Genomic DNA, 27,523 nt, shown 5'->3' with positions numbered 1-27,523 from the left:
TTAAAACGTGGGCCGTGGATGTAGCGTGCGCAGCAGTGGGGCGCCGGCCTAAGGCTTATACGCTCTATTGTCGCTAAGTGTAAGGCCTGAGTGGACGCTCGAGTTGGGCGTGCAGCGGGGCGGGGCGTGCGGCGTGCATGTTAAGCAAATGAAACTCATACTGGTGTCCTGAGTCGACGCTGCTCAAAACGAATGCCGAGCGGGCAAGTTTGCGGGCAATGCAGCGTCGAGCGAAGCGTCGCGGAGTGGTTCATCAAACCTGTTTGTGATTTGCAGCGGCGATAAGAGCGTGCAGTCATGTGGTGCAAACAAATAATTATTGAAATACAAAATAAAACCAGCATTTTGGCTATGATCTCACTCTTTATACAAAAATAGACTGTATAAATAAATGGAAGGTAAATTAAAGTATTTATTTTCACTTTTAATCAATCCAATAATAATTGCATCTTAAGGTTTCGTATAAAGTGGGAAATTCCCTAAACCGTCTTCTTTGCTTCACTACGACATTTCAAGAAATCAAGAATGTCGTCTGACTTCGATGCCACGGTGAATGCGACCGGATCACACGAGCGGCGAGCGTGCACTGAGGCCACTCGCTGGGCGCTCTATCTCACGCTCGCCCGCCCCGCTGCACGCTCCGCCGAACGCTCCGCTTCGAGCGTCCACTCAGGCCTTACACTAAGGCTTATAGGCTCCATTGTTACTGAGTTGAGCTTGAATCTGTTCTTATTCTTAACTAAATAAGAAAGGAAAATGAAAAACTATAAGTGATTTTTTTAAAGTTTATTTTTAAAGTACAATGGCATTTAGTAGATGTGAATTTGTTAGTGATTAATAATCCAGGCCCAACCAGTAGGCCTTCTCCATAAAAATATATCTAAAAATCATTGGGGTGCACATAGGTAGCTAGTCCTTTTACGGCCAAGTTAACACCGTTGTACCGTTTTTAATAGAACAAAGTAGGGTAATGTCATTATTAAACATCATATTTGACATTAATGATGGTAAAGCCACACTTTGTCAATGCAAGTGCCATACAAAATTGGTTTGGCGCCTTGGAGGATTTAACAACCGCAGTCGCCTTTAAGAGCTTCTCCTCTGTCGAAAACCTCGGCCTATGGTCATATGTATCGTATGGACTGACGTTTATCTCACGTAACGTACAAATGGACATAAATTTGACGTGCACTTCCCGCGCCAAAATCGCCAGACTGTTTTATACAGAAAATTATCTCCAGTTGTTAAATCCTCCAAGCTTGGCTCTATACTACAGTCACCATCAGATATATCGGAGCGGCCAAAGCGCTCACAAACATCTGAACACGCCTCTATTGTCAAGAAGTTTGAGTGCGTGTTTAGAAATTTTTTTGCACCTCGGCTGCTCTGATATATCTGATGGCGACTGTACAAATACGAGTAGTTTTTTTTTTTAAAAGAGTTCAAAACATAGCGGCTCAATAACTTAGTTGTCTCGACGTGGTTTGTTTTATTATTTCGTACAATCTATAATCTTTAATATCTTGCAAGTGAATCTAAAGATATTTCAGTGCTTTCAAATATATTACCTAGAACATTGTTAGAAAATTCATGTGAGCATATTCATTAGGAGCACATTTAGTTACGGATTTTGCATTTTACTATGACGTGAGTGAATTTAATTCTAACATTGAGTCACATTACTTACATTTAAAAGTGCAATGTTCCATAATACATCATAATTTATTTAACTGGATTAAGTTTATGGCAAAATCGCGTAGAAAAATTATAAATAGAATTAGATAAATTCGTCCAATTATCTTCGATAAATCATTATTCATCTGAGACTTCGTTTTCTCAACTTCATTTAATATTCTCATACTCCATACATATTTTTATTTTCATCATTATGTATGTTTTAAGATCATTAGGGCCCTATCGCACTAGGGATTCGCGAGTGAGTTGAAAGAGAGGGCGTGCCGCGACTTTCAACTCGCACGCAAATCGCAAGTGTGATAAGGCATTTAAATGCACAAAATCAATCTTACTAATAGATTAGTATTGTTAGTAAACCTTCAATTACTGTTTATTTAGTACATAATACAAGTATTATACATACAAGTTGGGATTTTATATAAAGTTGGAGCTCTTAATTTATCGAAAGATTTCAACTTCATCATTATCATTATTTAACCTTTTGTTCCGATGCTGTAAATTAAGTTAATATAGTCTGTCAAACAACTTTGTCAGTAGAAAAAGGCGCGAAACATATTTTCTATGGGACGATAAGCTTGCGCCTACATTTTTTAAATTTGCCGTTTTTTTCTACTGACAGAAATGGCGTCACAATGTAATGTGCTTATATTCGTTTATAAATATAAATTTCCGCTTTTTAATTGAAATGAAACATTCGATTTAGATGTACAGTCGCCATCAGATATATATCGGTGCGTCCACGGAGCTCACAAATATCTGAACGCACTTCTATTTTCAAGACGTTAAGAGTGCGTGTTCAGATATTTTTGAGCACCTTGGCCGCTTGGATATATCTGATGGCGACTGTACAAGAAAATGTACAATCAAGTAATTCTCAAGAAGATAGATTTGTTATCAAAAGAAAAAATATTATGTAATAAATATACACCCCCTTATAATAACTATCAATTCTACAACCTCAGGTAAGTACCAACCATTATAGTGCAGTCTTCTTAACATCACTCGTACAACATACTACGTTAGTTCCCATCGATATTTTAATAATTAAATATCAAAATCAAGAACTTAAACAAAAAACACAACCCGTAGGAAAAAAGTTATAAAAGTAGGACTAAAGTGAATTCGGGTAACCTACAAATAGTTTCGACAAGTAATTTCAATATAGTTCATTTTCGTAATTGCTCGACTTTCGTAAGTATTTCGAATTACCTTACTTCTATAACCCCGTAGGTTTAATTAACTGTTTAGTTACTTTTAAGTGTACGTGGAAAACTACAACTACATAAGATTTGTGAGCTAATCGGTGGAATGATATGGCTCTATCAAGGAATATCTCATTAGCTAAGAATACTTTAAACAACCTAAGAACAGAGTAGTAATTACATTACAACACACAACAAAAGGACATCGACTGAAAAATAAATCTCTCGTACTACGGCTTCTTAAAATCGTCAGATGACAACCAAAACTCAGTAATTATTACCACAAATTCAAAACCATAGTGAACCGTAATGATAACAAAACAAGGTGGATATTTTGTTTATTTTTATGCAATTAGTGAGATCTTGTTGTCACTTGACGAAATACACGTAGATATAAATACACATAGATTTTAGCTAAAATTAACTTAGTGAGCAAAATATTATTTTCGAGTATATAAACTAAATATAATATCAATCTTAAAAAATATTATTAGATATTTTAGTAAAACATAAGAAAAGCTCGGCATTAAATCACATACGTATCCGGGGGGCACAATAACTTGTCCAATTAACAGACACATTTTATTTTACTGGCCACCAATTTTTTTCCAATATTGACACTCAAGTTTGTCTCTCTCTGCTAGACATATATAGTACCTATTTTATATTAGTAAAAGTTACCTTTTATGAAATTCAAAATTAATATTACATATAAAGTGAAACTTACTAGAACTGTTCCGATTTTTATTTCATTTTATAACATCGCAGGTATCCAAATGAAATTCAAACTCTAAAAATGTACAACACATAAACATAACCTGCAAATATAATACAAAATCTATGAAAAACATGCTACATTAACACGTATAGAAAACAGATATGCAACATTTAGATTTTTTTTACCATTCCAGATATTAATTTGACTTAAAATTTCCTTTAATTCAACTATTATCGCTGTCAGTGACGGTAGAACTGGTCATCCTTATGACTGGGTTCTGCGTCGAATCGCTTGAATCACATTCGACCATTAAGATCTCATCTGGACTGTCGTTTCTATCCGAATTACTTTCAGTGTACGTTCCAGTTGGACTCTTGTCTTCAATAACCGCTTTTAAGTAAGACTCCCTGTCCATAATATTTGTATCTCGAGCTAAAGCCAAGACATCCAAAGACATCATGCTTTTAGATTTTTCCGTCTTACTTATAGGTATAGGGTTGTGATCATACATGACTTCGCGACTTCTAGATTTGACGCGCGTTAAATTAGACTCGTTTTTCCAAGAATCGCTTGGTGGTTGACTGTATTTGAAAGCTGAATTCGTGCTTGTGGACGGAGCGCTAGCATTCCTCGGAGAACTGGCTGTGAATTTGGATCTTTTCTGTTGGTTATTTTCTTTCATCATTAGTAGCTGATCCAGTTTATTGATTGTTTCATTAAGCTCTAACGCCCAAGCTTCATCTGTTTCCACATCAGTTCTATCGATAGGTTTAAGTGCTAGCTCTCTCACACGCATTCTCAACTCTTGGAGACTAGATTCCTCGTCCTTTTCTACTCCATCATTTTCTTCTTCAAGTTTAACTTCATCATGTATCGGATCTCTTTCCGCGCCTACTCCTGGCTCTCGTGGACCAACAGGGATTTCTTTTCCAATATACTCGCCTCTTCTTCTATGAATTTCTTCGGATATCTCTTCCAACGCCTTAAGTGATTTTGAGTACCTGAATTTAGCATCTGCTATGAGGCGTTGGAGCTTCTCAATCTTCTTGTTCTGTGTTTGGAGCTGCTCGTCGCATAGTTTCTTCTCTTCGAAGTAGAGGCGAGATTTGATGATGTTGCGTTTCAAGTTTTCTTCCAACTGAGCCACCTTTTTCTCGGCTGTGATGAAGGCAGCGGCTTTCTTTTGGTGCTCGCGGCCACTTTCTGCTTTCCTTTTCTCTGCGTCCATGACCTGAAAGACATTAATATAATCTGCCAGGCACCCAACATTAACAAAAACAATTGCAATTTAGGTAATTGTAAAATTAATTGGTCGGTATTGAAGTTTTGGAAAGGCAACTATGTACCAAAAACGTTGCGACTTAAAGGAAAGTATTATGCATAATTAATTACATAGGTAACTTTTTAATTTAATTAGAAAAGTTGCAAGCGCCATTCGTAGATCGTCTAGGAGTGACTATAAATAAGCAACCAGATGACTGTGACGGAGTGGTTTGAATGCGTCCCCAAGTCATCATCTTCCTGGCATTTTTTCCACGACTCATGGGAACCTGAGGTCGGCTTGGCAACTATTCCCAAAAATTGGCTTAGGCACTAGTTTGGCGTATGCGCTAGTTTTTACGAAAGCGACTGCCATCTGACCTTCGAACTAGGCCTTATTGGAATTAGTCCGGTTTCCTCACGATGTTTTCCCTTACCGAATTGAATGCGTCCCCAAGTAAATTGAAATAATAAGAGGGTTGTCAAATACTGGGGAAACTTACCTTGATGATGGCGTGGTTGAGCACCTCCTGCCAGTTGCTGTCAAACTGCCACTCATCCTGCTTGCTCACGAAACGCTGCTCGGCTAGTGTCACTGTTTCTTTAGCTGCTGCGTGGAGCTCTGAAAAAAAAAGAATAGGCTGCAGGCAGGCGCAAGCCGAAGAAAAAAAATTTCAAATCAATACTGTCTTCGGTTACCACGATCGGTAGTTACTCAAGGAATAAATGAATTTAAACTACATTTAAAGTTTCCTGATGACCACGAACGCTGTAAATAAAGGTTTTGAGTTCGAATACGGAGGAATTTTGAAATAGATCAGGTCTTAGTTATTATCTGGCATGATATCTTGTAGACCATCGTATGCATTGGCAAATAGGGTAACATACAGATATGTCAATCAGATCTGGCAGCTGCGATTGACAAATTTGTCCACCGGAAACATTGCGGTTGGCAAATCGAGATGAAAGGACCCCAAACCAGGTGACATGTTTTTAATTCAAAAGTTACCTACGTAAATGAGGCTTTCTTTTTCTTTCTTCTTTTTTCTAACTTTTGGACTGATCATACATATTGTCATTCCATACTATATCATTTCATTTTAAATTCATATCCACGGGGTTTGGATTTTGGATATATTAAGGTTAAAGCAGTCGTCCATTATGGCATAAGACTCCTATGATTATTTTCAATACCACGACGGTGGCAAACAAGCATACGGCCCGCCTTATGGTAAGCAGTCACCGTAGCCTGTCACCGTAACTCCAGAGGAGTTACATGCACGTTGCCGACCCTTTAAAAAAAATCTGCACACTCCTTTATTGAAGAACCTCATACTGTAGACCCTCGGGAAAACCTCGGCAAGTATGATTCATAATTGATAAAAAAAATATATATAGGACATTCTTACACAAATTGACTAAGCCCCGCAGTAAGCTCAAGAAGGCTTGTGTTGTGGGTACTCAGACAACGATATATATATAATATATACATAGAAAACACCCATGACTCAGGAAAAAATATTCGTGCTCATCACACAAATAAATGCCCTTACCGGGATTTGAATCCAGAACCATCGGCTTCACAGGCAGGGCCACTACCCACCCACTAGGCCAGACCGGTCGTCAAATAGTAAATGATAGCTATTACATATAAGCCAGTATTTTGGGAGGCACGGCCGCTTCCCAGCGGGGTACATTGGTGTACCAAAGAAAATCCATTAGCAAAATTAAAACAAAATAAACCTTGTCATGTCCAAGCGAAATAAACATTAATGTTAATACGAATTTAAGTTATTTACATTAACGACTCGAACAGAAAGACTAAGTGAATGTTTTAATACGAACAATATTATAAGTAAAGATCAGAAAAAGTGAGATCTTTGATTGCATTTATGTGTTACGAAACTTGCTGTCAAGATATACAAGTCTAGTATGTTCATAGTCAAGGCAATGTTTTGTGAATAGGTTCCTGATAAGGACATGTGGTCATAGAGGCGTATGAAAAATTATCTTTAACACTGACCTTGTGTGGTTGATAAGGCAACATTGAATTTATTGTAAGTTTGAAAAAAGAAGGTTAAGTTCAAACTTCATATTCCAAGCTAGTATTTTCATAGACTAGGAAAGGCGGTGCCGCCGAGGATGATAATTAACGGGCGAACCTAATTGAGGTCTTATAGTAACAAAGACAGGCAATTCCAAAATAATAACCTTTTGAACGCCACGCCTATCGTGCGCGGCACGCCATCGAGAACCGTGTCGGAATGCACTAAGGTTGATATTGGGCTGTCACCGCGTGCGTCAGTTGACGTATTTGGTGGTCAAAGGGACAAGTAATAATCTAAAAGTTCAATTGATCATGTGACTCGGTAATGTGCGGCAGAAGGTAGCTAGTAAAATTAATTGGTACATATGGTTTCTCGCTACGGAGTTTCTTGGTGATAAATAAAAGAAAATATATTCACGCACGTATCAAAAATGAACATTATACAAAAGATGAAAAAGATGCGATGATGAAGCTAGTGCTGTGATACCGATAGAATCCTTCTCATATTATAAATGTGGAAGTTTATATTTGGATATGTGTTTCTATTTCATTGAAAAACATTGGAAAGGATTTCAATGTATGGCACACAAATAACCTGAGATAGGTCATATACACTTACTTACCCCCTTATTCATAAACGTCTACTAAAGTTACGATGCCGCTAATAATCGTTTGCTTTCCATCATACCAATACGTCGGAAAGGGACAAACGATTATTAGCGGCATCGTAACTTTAGTAGACGTATATGAATAAGGGGGTTAGAAAAGAACATAGGATTTCTATCCTGAAATTCATCATCTATAGCCGGCTGTATACACTTGTCTAGCGCCTAGACAAAAAACCAACCCAATCAGAAAAGGGCAGGGCGAGATGAGAAGGGAGCAGTAACACACTCGTTCTCGGACTGTTGCAGTCGCAGGGTCTCTCGACGAGGGTGTACAGCCGGCAAAAGAGGGAGAGGGATTCCAATTAAGTACAAGGAGTGGATAGTAGTTAAACGATTTTTACGTGGACAAGCAGCTCATAGAGCCACTACTGCAGGTATCATAAAATACTATTTTATTCAATCGTGATATAATACTAAGCTTTTCAGTCGAGTACCGTGTTTAAGAAACGACGCTTGCTGAGTTGCCTAAGCAAGGTACGAGATTGAAAAGCTTGATTATATCACTATTGTATACCTACAATACTTTTTCTACGAGTCATCTAAAATAATACTTTTTAAATATAAAACTTAAATAAATAATGAAAATTTGTAAGTATCTAAGTAGAAACAAATGTAGCACAAAAGATTAAAACGCGCGACTATTTAGTCCTACCCGCGCCCGTTCGGTCTTTTCTATAGAAGCGCGGCGGCACACATTGGTAATTTTTTTATAGTTGGAGCCCATACATGAAAAGCACGCAATTATAGTTATACGAAATCTTAATTAAACCATTACAGTCGACGAGTAGAATAAACATTACATATTATCCTGAATACGTCGACATAATGTCGATAAAATGTTTTTATAATATCGAATTGACACGGCCGTTCTGGAATGCGCCCTCGCGGCGGAAGGCGGTTATCAGGCGGCTTGCAAGCAATTGATGACTTGCGTGTACGCATACTTGTTTGACGTGCTGATATAATAAACACTTACCTACCTATTTTTGTACAGGTACTTAAACTTTTTGTCGTTCGTCGATATGTATAGTATGTTAATATGTTATATTACAAATGACCTAGACCCCCTCAACCTCTCAAGCAAAGCGGCGAACGGATATATGTAATAAGCCCTATATTCAGTAAATCTGAATACGAATACGAAGCCAGTACGCACAAATGCATTTGTTACGTTATCTGTCACAATATGTATAATGATACGTAATAGCTATCGCTTATTTAATCGCCTAATAATTATGACCTACATGATTGTTCCTAATAAAAGTGATATCACGATCGCCCGCTGCGAGTATCGATTCGGTTACAAGGACGTATTTTATTACTGATTCAGAATTTCTTAAGCCTTTTCTCCTTTCTAAAAGCTTCGTAATCGTAAGGTGGACGTTTATATAATTCAGGTCATAAAATCAGTGTACTCCATGCCTTCACGCAATACAAAATCAAAACAACATAGCTAATTTTTTTTTTCACCTACAAGATCTTTATTTAGATAATAGGTAGGTATATACTAGCTTAACTCTAAAATAGGCCCTTGAGGCAATGTATCAAGGATGCTGGCAGCATTTCCTCGTTGTATCGTAATGTTGATACTTTGTTCGAGGAAGCCGCCAGCTCTTCGGTTACCAGTTACACGTTAACCAGACGCTTCGCGATCTCTGCAAAAATCTGGACCCCATGGACACCGATAAATTATAGTTGTATACGATGCAGGTATATAGAAAAAGTAACGTACTTAAGAGTGTCACTTAGTACAGCTAAGTACTCTTTTGGTAGAACTTTTAAACCTTCGAGTCCAGCGGACACGATATCAAGTACTCAGAAAAGTTAGGTACCTACCTCTCGTCGGAGGCGATATCGCACACGCGAGTTCATACAAAATGTATGAAAAGTTAAAAACTCCTAGGACTTACAGGTCTTTGACGTTTTTTTTGTCTGAGAATTGATGGGTTAAATTATTGTATATTTATAATAGGTAGAAAACCAATTTTTGTTTTTTTTTTCAAGTAAAACCAAAAGAAGCGTTCGCAAACACACAATATAATGCGTTTCTGAACAGAAACCATGTTGAAATCGGTACGGAAGCTAACGGTCTCCTGGTTCTTGACCGTGACCTCGCACATTGCTGACTTCCGAGCAATGTGGAGCGTGAAGTAGGTATAAATAAAATCTAAATAATCCATTGGAAATTCAGCTCTAAAATCTTAAAGATAAGGTTGGAAGACTAGGAAGTAGATACATAGATGTATGCAGGTATGTTAAAGATTTTACTGTCATTTTTGGGAAAAAGATTACACTGTTGTAATAGTAACAATATCATTCCTGAGTGCCATCTGTACTCATAACTCACAACATAAATAAAAGTCCGTATCTAATAGGATTCGAAATATTTTGAACCCAGGAACACTAGGTTTGCAGTTCGCAGACGGGTCACTTGGTAGGCTAAACTAGGCTGAAGTGACCGTGGCCGTTATATAATGATCGATAAGAGCAAAACAGCTGTTGGCTGTTCAAATTTTCATGATTCTAATCACTTATCGATCTGAAATTTCGTTCAAATATGACACGAGTCGATTTATTCAAGGTCTTAATTTGTATATTGATTTAGTCTGATTTAACTTATACCTAACATAAATCTGAATCTGCCTAAATCGCCTAAACCTAAAATTAACTATTCGTTTTTTTCATTACGTCACCACTTTGAGTTTGTATGACGGTAACGTAGTACGAGAAATGTATGTATGGAACACTTTTTTCTCCTTTCAGAATCGAAACACTCTAGCATGCAATTCTATCCATCCAGCGCGACTTCAAGTATGGAGTCGCGTGCGAGAACGCAAGTCATGCTATAGTCAGAAATAAGATAATTTTTCATAGGTGACATGGACAATTTTGTATGTATTTGTATCCTCTACTTTCTGGTACCTTGTTGTACATGTTGCTGCATTTGACACCCTCTTCTCACTCTCTCCTCTCATCTACGCAAAGGTTAACTGGAAGAGATCCCTTGAAGGGATAAGTTCGCCTTTGTACTTAGCTTTTCCTTATTGTAAGTTCCTTTTATTATGTGTTTTTGTATAATAAAGTTACTACTACTACAAGTTTCAATAAAATGGCACACTAACCCTCATTAAAGGTTCGCGCAGCCTTGGCGGTCCGTTTAATAGCATTGATAAATGTGATAAGGGACGAACATCCGCTGGACGATAACGTTCTGCAGACAATGTGGCATTGATTCCGCAGCTTTAAAACAGACCACTGATAAGATTACGCTGGTTAATATGGTTCTGGTTGTAGATGTCATGCCAATAACACATTTCGGCTAAGGTTCTACACAGAAAACGGTGACATTCTTTACTATGATAATCAAGATAGTCTCAGGAAAATGAAATGTGGTGCTGGCGGTGTATGGAGAAAATAAGCTGGACAGAAAAAATAACCAACGAGGAGGTCTTAAATAGAGTTCGAGAAAAGCGGTGCCTATTGAGAACCATTGAAAGTAGAAGAGGACACATGTTGGGACACCTGTTACGACACGACGAATTCATCAAGACCATCATAGAAGGGAAAGTAGAAGGAAGGAGAAATAGAGGAAAGCCAAGAAGGACATACATGGATCAAGTGAAGGAGAAAGTGAACGTCGTGTCGTATCAGGCCGTCAAGGAAGAAGCCAATGAAAGGCATGCCTGGAGATTGCTTCTCCGACAAGAGCGCAGCTCTTAAATTTATGATGATAGTCTCAGGATAGATTCAAACAGGTCAATTTCGATGAAAATTTCACCTTGTCGCAGTCTCAAATCTAGGGAGCGAGAAGAGAACGCATCAACGGAGCGTTACAAGGTGACAAGGCGATTCCTAGATTTTCGCTGTCAGACATCTTTCATTAGACAGTAAGAATTCTGTACATAGTACTATTATTTATTGTATCCAGATTTCCACTACACTCGTATTACAATATACCATTCCTGACATGGCCTCCTTGAGTTGTTTGAATCGACTTCACAAGTGTTAATGATGAAGATGTAAGGCCATGCGGCCGGTAACAGCCGGGCAGTTTGATCGAGTCGTGTTCTCCAGGCCACAAAGGTGTAAGGAAAAAGGCGTAAGTAAAGACAGGTTAGCAATTTAGGCCAACGCTAGTGTGTCCGGCGATGGCCAAGATCGAATAAAAAAGACGTGCGACACTGCAGTGTGTTCTCTAGTGCATGTCATATACCTACATAGATATCATATACCTACGTTAGAAAACGTGACCAAGGCCCCAGTTCCCAGGGCTGGGATAGACCCTGCGTCTTCTGCGTTCGCAGCAGACGCCAATAACCAGAGCATGACCTGGGAATGGTATGGGTCGAATGTTCTCGAGTATATGCAGTCTCGTAAAGGCTTTTCCTTTGGCCAACTCTAATGTACAACAATACAAATCAGGATATATATTTTAAATTTTTAATTGATTTATTTCCTAGTTATTTTGATGCAGATTTCTTACACCAAAAGTTAACTTACCACTAGCTCTTTGAAACTGCACAGCAGCCTTCTGGCACTCTGTTCTCGCTGTTGCGGCGGCAGCAACGGCTTCATGGTAGGGCCTGGACTTGTCCACGCAAGTCCCAAGCCGTTTGGTCAGACCCTGGAGTCGTCGGGACGTCTCGTTCAGGAGCAGGTGGAAGGTTTTCATAGACTCCTGAAAAAGAAATAAGCTTAAATATGGAGTTTATTGCTTTACTAACTACGGCCTGCGAGTCCTTACTTTTCACCCGTGAAAGCAAGCGGAAGAACCAAATACCATAACAATATGGCCAGCTAAAAGAAGAGGGAAAGCCGATGGCCTTGGCCTGGTCGTGACCGTCGTCGGGTCAAAAAAAAACATTTGAAATGAGTGAGAGATAGCTTAGTTCTTGGATGCGGTTGATTTAATTACAATCAAAATACAGATTGTGAGTTGTTACTTGTGACATTCAAAGTGACCAAATACGAGTATATGAAATGAAATATTTTTTCCTAATGATTCGGTCAAATTATGTTCTAATGTATGGGGAAGACAAACAAATGATATCCAGCTTAAAACGAAACGTAGCTAACAAAAATTGTCAACCAGGACATATTTCATGCTAAAACGGGCGATGCGTCAGGAGGAGTGGAGGGGACGCTTGTGTGCCTAAAGCGCCAAAAAAGAAATAATACAAAGGTATCATATCGTATTAGTTTCAATTTGGATATAATTTGTTTTTCCAAAAACATAATTTCACCGAATCATAAGGTAACATCTTTTTTTTACGTCGGTGGCAAACAAACATACGGCCCGCCCGATGGTAAGCAGTCTCGTGGACGCCTGCAACTCTAGAGGAGTTACATGCGCGTTGCCGACCCTAACACTCCGATGAGCTCTGGCAATCTTACTCACCGGCAGAATAACAACACCTTCATCTTGTGTTCCACTTCGGTCACTATACCTATATTCGATTCTGATTATATGTACAACCACCTAAATCTGCGAAAGAGCTATATCTATAATCAGGTTTCCGAGGTGAGTCTGCGCTTCTTCGCTGCAATAACATCTACAAATCCAGTAAAATTTTCTATTTCCTCTTTGTAAGGTTTGTGCTACCTTAGGTTTCATAACCTCTGCGTCTATAATATCTGCAACGTGTCTTTCGATTCGGCGGACGCTTGGCTTAAACGAAATGTCATGGCTCGTCGCCAAGTTATCTTCCGTACTTTTCGACAATGCTGGTATGTTACGTAAGATTAAGTTTTATTGAGACATGTGTACAGGGATCGTAGTCAAGATAACATTTTTTTATCAAATTAATTTCAATTGGAAGAAACGTGGGTAGGATTGTGTGGTTATGTATTTTAATATATTTGTATGTATATGTAGTGTTGTATTTATAAGTATATATAATTATTTTTATGGATATTTAGTTATTTTGTATACACGGTGCTCACGAGGAACCCGAAAGATTTTAACCACGCACTTCTGAAGCCAAAAGAAGTAAAAAATGTTATATGAATTTCGCAAAAAAAAAATCTTTATTGTTTTTTTTTTTCAAATTTTGAACGTATTTGTACATAAAATGTTTATGTTATGGTAAAACTGGCACTGAAAATAATTTTTGTACATTGGTGTTAATGTTTTTTTTTCACATTGGTATTAACTCTGAAACTAGGCGAAATCCAGAAAAGTTTATATGACATTTTAGTCTCTAAATGTGATCAGTAATACACTGTCAAAATCTTTCGGTTTCCTCATGTAGCACCGTGTATATGTATATATGCTTTTGTACCTAATGCATCGTATAGCATTTAATCTTAGCGTCACGTACATATTATCCTAGTTTGATTACCATTTCGTACTCGTATGTATCTCTCTCAGTTGCTTAAAGGTTAGCTGGAAGAGATCCCTTAAGGGGATAAGTTCGCCTTTGTACACATTTACTGTATTCTTTTTGTGTTATGTACTTGTTTTGTTTACTGATCACAAATGCAAACGAAAATTGACGTGATTATTTCGTCGGATGACAATGAAAACAAAGTATCAACCTTGTTTTGGTACTACCGTACGGTTCCATATGCGCTTAGCACACTGCATCCGCCACGACGTGCGAGCGGGATGTCGCTATAATACGCGCATAGCGTTATCTCGCTCAAACATCGGAGCGACGTGCGAATCGGATGCTGTGTGCCATGCGCCATATGGTTCTGAACTTTTGATAGTAATTAGTGAGGTTGGTTGTCACATGACGATTTCCTTACATTACTTAAGTTTCGATTGGCGTTTTCTATATACGGTAGCCACTTGGTCTACAGTTGGATTTAGATGTATAATAAAGTCTTTCAATATTAATAATGCATGTTAGATGTTACTTATAATATGCAATGTTTTGAAAAGATGTGTCTCGCCGAGTTTCTTGCCGGTCCCATATTGGGATACCCTCCTACAACTTAGGAGGAATTAAATCTTCTCAGGTCAGAGGTGTAGGGTTAGAGCCGGCGTAGCTTTATTTGACGTTCATAAGCGCATTATAAAATGCCTACTTGAAAAATAAACTTTATCTTTAATGAACGTCATATTTTCATAGGAATTCAACACTTGCCAGAATTATACTCTGTATCTTTAGGTATATAAAAAGAAAACAAACAATTTGTACATTTTCGGGTAGTTATATTATTTATTGGTTAACCAACCAAATACAAAACCGCCTGGATCAGTCACTGAGAGACCTGACTTTAGCCTACATTATTTGATCATGTAATGTTTTCATCTACCCTCAACTGGCTTGAGCAGCTATTTTAGGGTAGATTTTGCTAACTTTTATTTAAATACCTAAAAATACAGAGTATAGCTTATAGAGCCCTGAGTAGCGAAAATCTCAGCCACTTGTTCTATAGACGTATTTCCCCACATACAGGTTACACAACTGTTATATAAAAGGGAGCTAACAGGCGCAATTGACCTGCCGCCGGCCTCGCCTTAATTTGCCTAATTGACTGTAGTGTAGTCATATACCGCGTGATGCGATGTGCAGTTTCTGAATTCCTTGATAGATCGTATACTTTAGCCGTGAGTTGTGATTTATTTATTGTATAAATGTACATTGTGAAACGAGGGTGGTGGGAATTAAAAACCCGAGTTTACAATATTCTTACCCCCGGAGTCATTTTTCATCACACTTGCAAAGATAAAACGAAATGTTAAGGGAAATAATTCTTAAATACGGTGACATATCAAACGTTCGTCCGCCATTTTGCCACGATAGAAAATAACGTAAAAATATTTTAAACGGCTATAAAATTATCACATTTAATATTATTTTACATAAAGAAAAATATTAAATTATAAACGTCAGTCATTATTTTAAAAGTAAAACTCATTTACGACGTCACTAATTCATACTTGGTTTGTATGAATTAGTGACATCATTAAAAAAACCTTTTTTCGCAATCCATAATAACTCCCCCCCGGGAACAATATAGGCTTGTCTTTCAGTAAACCTTCATGAAATTTGAAATAAGATCTTTTTCGAGCATTTGTGATAAAAATTGAAAAGTAATGTACAAATAGCGGACTTTATTTCTTTCATTCTTTACCAGTCAACCATCGGGTTAAACAGAGATATTAACGAATTTGAATTGCAACGAAATTATTGTGCAATGAAACCAAAGCGCGGCAGCAGTTTGTCGACAGTGGTCGTGCGCAAACACATACTTAAACGATTTCCGTACTACAACATGTCCGCCGGTCCTGTCTAGCGACATAAAATGTTTATAGTCCTAGCATTTATTCCCAGTACGTATTACGTATGGAAAAAAAAAAGCGGTGGTAGCCGAGTGGATATGACGTCCGACTTTTAATCCGGAGGTCACGGGTTCAAATCCTGGCTCGTACCAATGAGTTTTTCGGAACTTATGTACGAAATGTCATTTGATATTTACCACTAGCTTTTCGGTGAAGGAAAACATCGTGAGGAAACCTGCATACATCTGCGAAGAAATTCAAAGGTGTATGTGAAGTCCCCAATCCGCATTGGGCTAGCGTGGGGACTATAGCCCGAGCCCTCTCGCGCATGAGAGGAGGCCTGTGCCCAGCAGTGGGACGTATATAGGCTGAATTATTATTATATTATTATTAATACGTATGGACACAACCGTGTCACCTCAACACAAAGCATTTGTATTCTATATAATATCCATTTACCCAAGCATTGTTCTGTGCTTTTGTCTCACGACTTGTATGACGAGTGCAGGTGCATGCGGTATAGTTCATGTCATTCACGATCCACGATGACGCGCAGATTTGTCAAATCTAACCTTTGATAACATGATAATAAGAGTCAAGGCACGCGTCTTCGTGAATGACACTATCTATATGCAGTTTCTTTACTTTATCTTGACATTGCGCAGATAATATGCTCATGATAGACAAATATATGTATATTTACCTGCTCTTTTTTGGTGGAATGGAAGTGGAATGGAACTGGACCTTACTTATTTTCTCATGTATGGGATAATGTAGTGTTAGTAATGTACTTTTAATGTCTGCATACTTGCTATATTATACTGGCCCGATGGCCATTTTTCCGGTACAAGGTGCTAAAGGTGGGTACAAATAATACTTACTTTTCTTAAATTCTTATGGCTGAGTAATATTTCCTCATCTTAACATAGATTGTATGGAAAGAGCGCTTACTGTATGGCAATAAAAATTTATAACTGTCTCCAAGACGAACTGAAATCATTACCATTTAGTCTATTTAAGCGTAAACTTAAAAGTTGGTTAATACAAGAGTGTTTTTATTCAATTGATGAATTTTTTGACTATTTCCGATGTGTCTACACTGATAATTGCAATTAGATTAAGTATGACATTTGTTTTTTTTTTTGTTATAATTATAAGAAGTGACATGTATAATATTAGATTTATTAGCATAGTTAATAGATGTATGCGTGTTTGTTTTTGCATGCCAGTTGCTGGTAAAATATGCATGTGCTTCTTTACTAAGTCCATCTTGTATACCATATTTTATGCAAAATAAAGATATTTTGATTTTGATTTGATTTGATAACTTTCTTTGCTAAGATTGGCTACGTCAGTCACCTGAGAGCGCACCAGCGACACTCTCAGCGGTAGAAAGCAGTTGCTGTGGCCGAAAACGGCTAGGAGACGATGATGATGGAATAAATAACACCCGTCTAGATATAATACATGTATAAAGTATAAAGAGACAAATGGAAGGTAAGTAAGGTAACTGGTACGTACCTATAGCACAGGTCTATACCTATTTTAAGTAACAGCGAAAATCTCTTGGACAATGAATCCTATGTAATATATTATAAGAAATTATGTATTAGGTGTAAACTTTTGAGCTTAATAAACTTATCTTATCTTATCTTGATCACTTACATGCGAAAGCTAAGACGCCACGCCGGTTCTTATCTGGCCTCGCCGGGCACTAGAGGCCTTGATCATTTTTCTTTAGTATAAAATCTATTTCAGTATCGAAAGTATGATCATTTGATTTTTTTAGATATTGCAATGGTTCATTGATTAGTGAACGCCATAATAGAGGTTAATAATAATTAATTCAAGGTCCCATTTCCGTTTCTACCTATTCACAAAAAAATAAAGTTATGTTGAGAACTTTCTTTTTATCTTAAAAACAAAACATAAATTGCACACCTAAACGAGAAAGTTTTTGGCAAAAATTTCATTTTTGGTACAAGCTTTTATCAATCGCGGACTGTATTTTTCTATCCACAGGCAACGAATACTCATCGAGACAATTCTAACAATCCCAAGAACAATTATAGTTTGTCTTTTATCACAGAGTTACTTTCTGTCTCCATCATCAGATCAGCTCCATGTCATCATAATATTGCATTGTGAATAAAATGATATTGGAAACCTCAATATCATTTTTAAAGACCTATCCATAGATACCCCACACGTATGGGTTTGATGAAAAAAGATTTTTTGAGTTTCAGTTCTAAGTATGGGGAACCCCCAAAATTTATTGTTTTTTTTTTTCTATTTTTGTGTAAAAATCTTAATGCGGTTCATAGAATACATCTACTTACCAAGTTTGAACAGTATAGCTCTTATAGTTTCGGAAAAAAGTGGCTGTGACATAAATGGACAGACGGACATGACGAATCTTTAAGGGTTCCGTTTTTGCCATTTGGCTACGGAACCCTAAAAAGGTAAATAGGTACTACAAATTAAAAAGTAAAGCTAACACGGCGGTCTTATCGCTAAACAGCGATCTCTTCCAGACCTTTTCCGGATACTCGTATAATATAATTTTCACTATTAGACGGGTCCACACTGAGCGAGCATACGCGCAAGGCAATTTCCGCGCCGCCGCTTCGGCTGAGGCTCGTCTACACTAGCCGTTTTTTGCGTGAGGAAATAGCCTCGCGCGTATGCTCGCTCTGTGTGGACCCGGCTATTGCCAAGGTTAGACAGTTTAGATATCTATCTAGAACGGGCATAAAAGAAAGTTGGCAAAGCGAAAGGCGCGTGATTGATGACCCTGGAGAAAAGCGCCGAATAACATGGCGAAATAATTGGAAGAGCTGCCGTAATCAATTCTCATTAGTTCAGGAATATCCGCGAAGTTAGTTTTCGTTAGTGCCCACTTGAAATTATTTTGTGTTGAGAATCCGCTGAGAGCTCGGCTGAATTTCACCTTCTCATACAAACGGAGTTTTGTTCTCATTTTAAAACTACGTGTTGGATTGTAATGACGACCGGTTTGGCCTAGTGGGTAGTGACTCTGCCTACGAAGCTGATGGTCCCGGGTTCAAATCCTGGTAAGGGCATTTATTCGTGTGATGAGCATGGATATTTGTTCCAGAGTCATGGGTGTTTTCTATGTATTTAAGTATTTATAAATATTTATATATTATATATATCGTTGTCTAAGTACCCTCAACACAAGCCTTATTGAGCTTACTGTGGGACTTAGTCAATTTGTGTAATAATGTCGTATAAAAAAAAAAACCTTGCACTTACAATGCCTTGAGGTATATCTATGTCTCTAATTAGTTTATATAGCTCCAGCTTACAAAACAAACGAGATAGAGCAAAAACAAGTTTAGTATGAAAAACTTAAGTTCGCTGTATTTTTGAACTATGGTGTCTGAAGCTATACATAGTTATGTATAGCTTCAGACACCATAGTTCAAAAATTATTATTAGTTAATTACAGGCATAATTAATATACCTTATCCTAATGTAAGTACAAAGTTTCAGAGCAATTTAGCTAGTCGTTTTATAATGAGCGCGTAACTACGTTTGTGTCGGCAACGCGCATATAACTCCTCTGGAGTTGCAGGCGTACATAGGCTACGGAGACTGCTTACCATCAGGCGGGCCGTATGCTTGTTTGCCACCGACGTAGTATAAAAAATGTGTGGAGAACCAAGCTTGCTACGGACTCTTAATGAAACGTGTTTTGCTGCCATATCAGCATACATCAAGGTTTTAGGTGCGGGAATGTTTTGCACTAGCCAAAAAATAGGTAAAAACTGTAAAAACCGGTAATATTTTAACATTTCTAAGAATATTTTGAGCTTACTCCCTATTTTTAATTCATAGTTCGGTAATTATTTTACAATAAACAAAGTTATAAATACACGAAATCATTCCCGCACCAAAAACCCCGATGTATGATTATCAGATAAAAACAAATCATTGATTATTTTTAAAATGGAGTTATTTAGAATACCGGTTTCTTTGAGAAAGTTACTTAGCTCAATATGAAATAAACGGACTTAAAAAAAACCTCGTGTACTTATACCAAAATTTTGGTCTATTTAGATATAATGTTTTTTACCCTCTTGATAAAAGTAGTTTTCAGATAATTTTGAGCATTGTATCCATGTAGTTATTACTGGTTATAACCACGATACGTGTTTTGCTACTATATCAGTCAATTAGCAACCATTCTTCAAAATGGCTCCACGTTTTTAAGCCGGTATTACACGAAGCATGTTAAAAGATAATTGCATCGTTAGGTCGTTACCTGTTACATTGCGAAATTATTCGAAGATTCTTCTTATAGGCTTTACGCACTATAAATCACAAATAACCGATTAATAGAGATACACGCACTCGCTTCCGGAAAACTCCCCAAAATGCTAGCGATTTTGAATTGAAATCTGAATTGCTACTATCGCTAGGGGTAGCCTCTGAGCAAAGAACCCTGCGGTCGCCTGCAGGGGCGTAGCCAGCCAGTGAACAAGCCAGGGGGCAAGTTGATATCGCCGGAGGCCTCGGGGAGGGGAGAAAATAGAGTGTGTACCATTTTTGTATTTGTTTCGCTCGTAAATGTTCATGCCAAGTTACATGTAATTTAAACATGTCGTTCGTCCGGTCCGTGTGACTGTTAACGTAACTTATAGTCAAGGCCGACATTAATATCTACAACCGTAAGAAAGGAAATTAGCACCTAGGTCTATATCTAAGACTAGGTATGAGCTCATTTTCTTTTTGAAATGACTTTGTTGTTGTTTTGCAGTATTATAGATTACGATACATACGTAAGCGATGTTATTACAAGCTTTTATTTAACTGTCCTGTTAGTATGTATGTTAGTGTGGGTCAAAAATTGGAAGCTAAATTTGACCTACTTCCTGATTTCCGATTGAGCTGAAATGTTGCATACATATGTAAATCGGATGACAATGTAATATTATGATGACATGGAGCTGATCTGATGATGGAGATAGGAGGTGGCCATAGGAACTGTGATTAAACAACGCAAACTAATTGTTAGAATTATCTCGATGAGTATTGGTTGCCTATAGACAGAAGTACAGTCAGCGATAAAAGTTTGTACCAAGACAGAATTTTTTTGCCAAAAACTTATTATATCTCAGATTACAGATGTGTGGTTGCGGAGTTTCTAAAGTCTGGAATAGTTTTCGGAAATTTCTGCACTCTCAGAAAGGAAAATGAAAGGGCAGGATTTCCACAGGAAACAAAGGAAACTTTAATTTTGGAAATGAAAAAAAAAAATAGATTCCCATACATAAAGTAGTTTCCGAAATTATTCTACGTGAAATTTTCGCAATTTCGGAACTTCCTACGGTATTTCAGTATCCCAGATACTTAAATGACAGTTCAATTGATCAATCCTCTCTGACCAATCCAAAAAGAATATCAGTTTAGTTATGAGTTTGACTGTACACTATCAATCCCAATATAACCATGTCAAATTAACGAATATATTAAGATAATTTGATATAGTTTTATAAATAAATAGTTACCAGAGTTTAATTGATATTTGGTTTATCGAATCATCAGCAGCAGAAGTAGCCAAGCGCTCGACGTGTCTAAATTTTTTTTTTTTTTTATAGCCTACATTGTGTCCCACTGCTGGGCAAAGGCCTCCCCTGTTTTCCGCCACTCGTCACGGCTTTGTGCATGCTCCCGCCAGTCGCCACGTAAACGTGTCTAAAATAATCTTAACAAATATTTATTGTTAAGGGACTCACGTTGAACAACCCGTCCGTTCAACTACTCCTGCGGCTTGTACAGTCAGCGTCAAAAACTTTGTAGCAACCAGAGTAGCCAAATAGTTCGGTACACCATATATTTAGTATGGTGTACCGAACTATTTGGCCACTTTGACTGCTACAAAGTATTTGACGCTGACTGTACAGTCGCCATCAGATACATCGGAGCGCACAAGATGCTCTAAAATATCTGCACATGCACTTTAACTTCTTTATATGTAATAGAGGTTTCGTTCAGATATTTGTGAACTCCTTGGCCGCTCCGGATTTAATGGCGATTGTACATTTTCATGTTTTAAACTTTTTATTAAGAATTACTCACATCTAGCTCCAACTCCAGCTTATTGATCTCATCAGTGGCGGCATTCAGCTTTTCCAACTCCACCTGCGAAGTTTTAAAGAACTTGAGACAGTCACAAGGCACCCACACACGGTACTCCCAATTATGAGGCAACAGCAAACAACAGCTAGCGACGGGAAACATCTGAGACATCACTGAGACAATACCTTTATCATACATGTCTACTTATAGATAAGATTATATTTTACATGTTGGGAGTACGGGACAGCTCGTACAAACAGTCTAATATATAATCTTAAATTACGTCTGTTATGTTGGCAGTAGGTACCTAAAGTGTCAAAAAAAATCTTTAAATTTTGGCGCCCGATTTTTTTAAGGCTTCTACAGACGTTACAACAAATGGCATGCAATTCAATCGATCGATCGCAAATCGCATGCGATTATCGGTGACGCTTGTAAAAGCCATTATTTATATTTTTCTTAAATTACGTCTCTTATGTTGACAGTATGTACAGTGTCAATTTTTTTTCAGATTGTGGCGCCCGATTTTTTTCTTACAATACTTTTATTAGCTACGAATACTTTATATAAATGAATGTACAATTTGGTTTGTATGAGAACTGCCCAGTAACACCTCAAGGAATGTTTCCTGTCACTAACAGCTAAGCAAAACAATAGGTACTTATAAATATACTTACTTAGTCTGTTTCTTTCGTTTCACTTATCCGTAAATAAAAGTTCAATAAAAAGGCTAGAATTACATTTAATTTCCAAATTATAATCATTGTAAATAGTTACAGTATATAGAAATTACACATGCGATAAATTTTACAATATAAAAATACGCATTCAGTTACAGTTCTTAACTTTTTTGAGTAGCTACCCAGAAAATAAAAAACTAATGTAACGCCAATTTCTGAACGCACCAAAATAACCAGGGGCGAATAAGTTTGTTATACAAAATTAACCCTTAACAATTAAATAGTAAAGTTTAGAATAATTGGAATGGTTCATTGTACTAAGGTACAGTAATCTAAAGTTATATATGGTATTCTGTTATTTATTATGAACACTTCCCATTTTGGTAAAGTAACACTTAGCTAAATATTATTTAGATAGATTGGAATAATACAAAGCATTAGGCCATAAATGGGCCGATTTTTATTTATTAGTAGTTTTATTCGTCAGGTTTTGATAAAATTTGGTGAGTTTTAGGAGCTCCTCTTTGGTAAGTTAGTTACGAAAATAAGTAGAATACGATATTGTACATTTTACCCAATTCCGACGAAAAAAACTACAAAAAAATTATAATCAGCCTTAATAGATATTCAAACAAATGTGATTTTCATGTACATTTATAATGGGATCTTTATAAAAAACATAAATAGATGAGATTACTCTTGAGTAAATAAAACAAAATTAACATTTATGTGAGTAATGATTAGGTTAGATATATTCATGCGGTGGTTCGCAACTAAATGCTGACTTATTATAATTCTTAAAATATAATGCTTCAAATAAAAAAAAAAATTGCGAGATTCAATCAAATTCATAATTGATTAATCAAAGCCAAGTAATTGAAGATTTAGAAGTTCTATTAATTGTAACATTTTAGTTATTATAATTCTAATTTTCTCAGAATATTTGGATAATGAAAAAAATTATAAGTTTTTTATTTATTATTTCTGTGACCTTAATACAGATTGTTAGTCAAATCTAATAACTATAATATTTATTGCATCTCATTTAGGCCCCTACAAAATTATAACTACCATTCAAAATTACGATCTAACAATAAAATTAATAATGTTGTCCACTGAAACCCCATAATATTCAGCACTATTGTTTTCAAATACATTTTAATAAATCAATGTTGTAATAATTATTTTAATATTTTCCCATGTATGTTTTCATAAAGTATCTAATTCGTTTTTTTCTTTTCGCTAGATACTAATTTTTTCAGAAATGTAACATGTAACAACATACTACTGTAAATAAACCAAAATAGGAAAAACAAAAAGTATCTAATTTGTTGGGGTTTTAATAGGTATAATAAAAAAAACTTATTTTTAACATAAAACTTTGTGATGCATACTAGAATTAAACAAAAAGAGGTACACTCACATCTTAAAGCCTGCAGTAGAACTACTGTTGTCTGACAATTCAGCAAGTAATGTAATAATGGCACATCTCTAATCATACTGAAAGTAATTTAGTTAACTCAGAATTTAATCAATCACAAATAACCACTATAAAAGTTAATACAACATATAGTTTAAGGATATAACTAATTAAAAAGGAAATTACATGAAATCATTCCAAGTGGACAGGAAACAATCCTATAAGGTACCGAACATGTATGAGCTTAGTCAAATCTATGCACTCCGCATACAAGTATGTACAAACATTCATAAGGGATTGGACCAATCAGTGAATATCACTATCACAAATGTATTTGCCAGAGACAAAGCGGCGTTTGACCAGGGAAAGACGGTAGCCGCTGCCTATCAGCTCAAACTCTATGCCTGAAAGTGTTGCGCCTTCACAATTAAACTGAGCAGAGATCGTAGCCTTTGTAGAAGGTCCATGCTCTAGCTCAAATCGCGCCCTTAAAGACCCTACTCCCCTATCCTCAGAATGTTGGGACAGTTCAGTAAAGCGCCATAGAGCTTGCTTGTTTTTTGCGTTCCAAGTATTATTCGGCATCGCTATAACGTTTGTCACACCTCCATCCATTGGCACGCACACAGAGACGTTTAGTAATGGAGAGGGTGGGCTCATGGCATGGAGATTATACTTGTAATCCACCTTCAAATCAGTGTGCTCTCTCTCACATTTCCAATATGAAACTAGTTGGTATGGACATGACGCCGCCCCGGCCTTTGGACGTATTTGATATTTCAATATGTCTACATTGAAGTATTGAGCTGTGGGGTTCTTTTCAGACTGTCGTTTAAGCAGAGAAGTTAATGCTGGCATGTTAAATTCTACAACTGTTGTGTCACGAGTTGACATCATAGCATTGATGCTAATAAGTTGTTTGTTAGGTAGGACATTGTCTAGTCTGTGTATATTTTTTAGTCTGAAGCAGAGCTTTGCTGGATTGGGGTTGTTAGCTAACACACCAACTATGCCCGTTGGGAAGGACAACATCATGTCTCCTGACATTTTCACTTGGCATTTAGACTCTTCTGAACCTCGGAAGTAAGAGTGAATAATCTCATGGAAAGCTACAGCTAGCGGTATTGTATCTGCCATGCCTATTGTGAGAGGAGACGGCCCCCTGGACCCTGACGAGCCGGCGGTTCGGAAATCTCCCTCTGATCGCCTTGAAGGTGGGCGTGGGAGCGAAATAGACGACATTGTGGGCGTAGACGTTCTAATGTTAGTTTGGCTCATCTCGCCAACCTCTGAAAACAGGTCTCCAACATCTGCTGTGGATACTGGAGTAGGGCTCTCTAAGAGTTGCGATTGGTTAGCTTGTAAAGGCGCATAAGGGTTCGAAACACCGTGGGGAGAGGTGGGATTACTGGCTGTGGGACTCTGGAAAAAGTTCAAGTCTAATAAGTCACTGCTGGCTTTGCTTGCATTTGCGTTTGAGCCGCGCCTTGTAGTTGTTCCAATTTTGTACAAGGAGATGTTTTCAACTGTTGCTCTTAACTCATCTACACTTGCAGACATAGGAGCACTACCATTACTAATAGGTTTGATCTCTACATGTATCTTTTGCTCTCTCTCTTCCTCTGAGTCTGTGTCTGATGAAGAATAAACACTACCTTTCTCATCTTTAGGTCTGATGCAGTACCCTTCATCATCTACCTCTGGAGAGTTCATCAGATCATCTTTTGTTGGAACCTCTTCTTCTTTTTCCTCTAAGTCAGACTTGTCTCCCATGTTAGAATTTTCAGAAATCTCATCCTTTTTCTTTTTAGACTTTTTGAGCTTTGTTTTGGTTCTTCTGCTGCGTAGGAACCATTTGGACTCTCTGAGTGTTGTGCGGCCCATGTCTGCATCTTTATCAGGGGCTACAGGCGTGGCTGGGGTTCCACTGGGGCTAGATGGGGCAGAGCATGGGGCGGCTCCTTCAATGCTCCCAGTTGGCTCATCTTTACTTTGGAAATTAGGTGTGAACAGGTTTAGCAGAGATGTGGTTCTTCTAGAGGTCTTGCTGGCAAAAGATTGGCTCTCTTTCTTAGCTGCCTTAGGGGGTTGTGCAGGTTTGTGTGACCCATTTGAAACTGTAGATATCTGATCAGCTTCTGATATTGAGTTGTTAGCTGATCCTGGTTTAGGTAAAGATACTGGCAGCTCTACTAAGTTTGCCTTCTCTATTGCCATGTATTTATCAGTAATGAACTGTTCTAGTAGTTTTTCAACTGTTAACTCAAGACATTGATGTTTAAAATCTCTATGCACCTGACCCATGAGGTCATGGTTATTCTGTATAATGTCAGCATAGACATTCACAAACTGTTTCATTTGTTTTAAATGTGCTTCTTCAACATCTTGAAAATGTTTGCATGTTTGTGTCATTTTCTTTTCAAAATCTTGTTTAACTATGTTATATTTTTCAACTAGTTGCCTGTAGTCATCATGTAGCTTTTTAAATTTGACTTCAGCCTTCTCAATGTCTTTTGCTGAAGCATTATCTTTGCGCAGCTTCTCTAGATCCGCCCCCTTGCTTGTGTACAAGTCTTTTGCTTTCTGTAGAGCCTGTTTAGTGTTTTGTATAAGTAGAACCACCTCTAGAGTGCTAGACTCAGAATCTTTCACCGCTTTATGCTTCTTGTTTAGCTCTTCAGCATACCTTGCCACATCTTTGACCAGCTCACTCACTTTCTGAAACATGTGCTGGTGCAAATTGGACAGTTTCTCGGCAGAGCATTTTAACACGCCCCAGAAGGGGGCGAAAGTGCCTTGAGCGCAGTTGCTGTTCGCCTGTTTCGCTAGCTTCGACAGCAATTTCGAATTCGATTCCTCAATATTCGATCTTTCTCTAAGGTAGTCTGAGAACTCTTTGCTAGCTATCAGCCCGTATTTCATGTTTTGATATAAAATATCGTATCCATTGTGCTCGCTGGCAAAATAATCTACGAAGTTGACACTCATGTTTGCTGTTACAGAAGTACACGATTACAGTTGACACATTATATAGTCACTCACTGACCTGTATTCTAGGATCGAGCTCAGTATCACCATTGTCGTCCGCGGGGATCGTAAATGAAGATTCTTCCATTGTAGCGCCTGCCACTAGGAAGCCACCTAAATTACATCACCGACACAAAAGCGTAGAGCGTCACCGTTACACTGCCATACAACTAACGGAACGAGTCCCAATTAAACACGCATCACTGTACACCTGGTTTAATTTAGTCGACAAATGAACGAAAACAACACACACAAGTCGTCTAACGTGTTTAATTTAGCTATATAAATAATAAAGTGAGAATTTTTCATTCAAGATGACGTCCAACTTCATTACGTCAAATCATAACAATAGACAAATATAAAGTTTTTAAAAAACATGCCATAGTCACCAGTGTCCGCCCACTTTTCTATAGAGTCGGTATCGAGTCGAAATCGGTTAATTAAAAAATGATTTATTATAAAGTAAAA

The 27,523-nt window shown here is 37.5% G+C and overlaps 2 protein-coding genes across 3 annotated transcripts; both read right to left on the bottom strand.

The window, feature by feature from the left end:
* Nucleotides 1-771: 771 nt before the first annotated feature.
* LOC133521631 (SH3 domain-binding protein 5 homolog) lies at nucleotides 772-27,435 on the bottom strand. Of its 2 annotated transcripts, XM_061856711.1 has the most exons (5): nucleotides 27,075-27,435; nucleotides 21,929-21,991; nucleotides 12,091-12,268; nucleotides 5,379-5,497; nucleotides 772-4,846 (listed from the first exon to the last, which is right to left on the bottom strand). In XM_061856711.1, the coding sequence occupies exons 1-5, from the start codon at nucleotides 27,141-27,143 to the stop codon at nucleotides 3,839-3,841; spliced, it is 1,437 nt and encodes a 478-aa protein (XP_061712695.1). In that variant the 5' UTR covers nucleotides 27,144-27,435; the 3' UTR covers nucleotides 772-3,838. The 2 variants fall into 2 exon arrangements, with proteins under 2 accessions (XP_061712695.1, XP_061712694.1); XM_061856710.1 differs by lacking the exon at nucleotides 27,075-27,435 and having other exon boundaries at nucleotides 21,929-22,421.
* Nucleotides 22,653-27,079, bottom strand: LOC133521630 (F-BAR domain only protein 2). The gene has a single exon (XM_061856709.1). The coding sequence runs from the start codon at nucleotides 27,014-27,016 to the stop codon at nucleotides 24,335-24,337; it is 2,682 nt and encodes an 893-aa protein (XP_061712693.1). The 5' UTR covers nucleotides 27,017-27,079; the 3' UTR covers nucleotides 22,653-24,334.
* Nucleotides 27,436-27,523: the final 88 nt, after the last annotated feature.

The sequence above is a fragment of the Cydia pomonella genome, chromosome 9, assembly GCF_033807575.1.
Source record: "Cydia pomonella isolate Wapato2018A chromosome 9, ilCydPomo1, whole genome shotgun sequence".
Lineage (NCBI taxonomy): Eukaryota > Metazoa > Arthropoda > Insecta > Lepidoptera > Tortricidae > Cydia > Cydia pomonella.
This window is presented reverse-complemented; position numbering and strand designations above follow the sequence as displayed.

Excerpts from the sequence above, each read along its gene's own strand:
- LOC133521631 (XM_061856710.1), bottom strand. The coding sequence starts at position 22,126 with ATGTATGATAAAGGTATTGTCTCAGTGATGTCTCAGATGTTTCCCGTC. Across the intron at positions 5,498-12,090 it reads GCAGTTTCAAAGAGCTAGTG|AGCTCCACGCAGCAGCTAAA; the intron begins GTAAGTTAACTT and ends TTTTTTTTTCAG. Across the intron at positions 4,847-5,378 it reads TCAACCACGCCATCATCAAG|GTCATGGACGCAGAGAAAAG; the intron begins GTAAGTTTCCCC and ends AATGTCTTTCAG.
- LOC133521630 (XM_061856709.1), bottom strand. The coding sequence starts at position 27,016 with ATGAGTGTCAACTTCGTAGATTATTTTGCCAGCGAGCACAATGGATAC.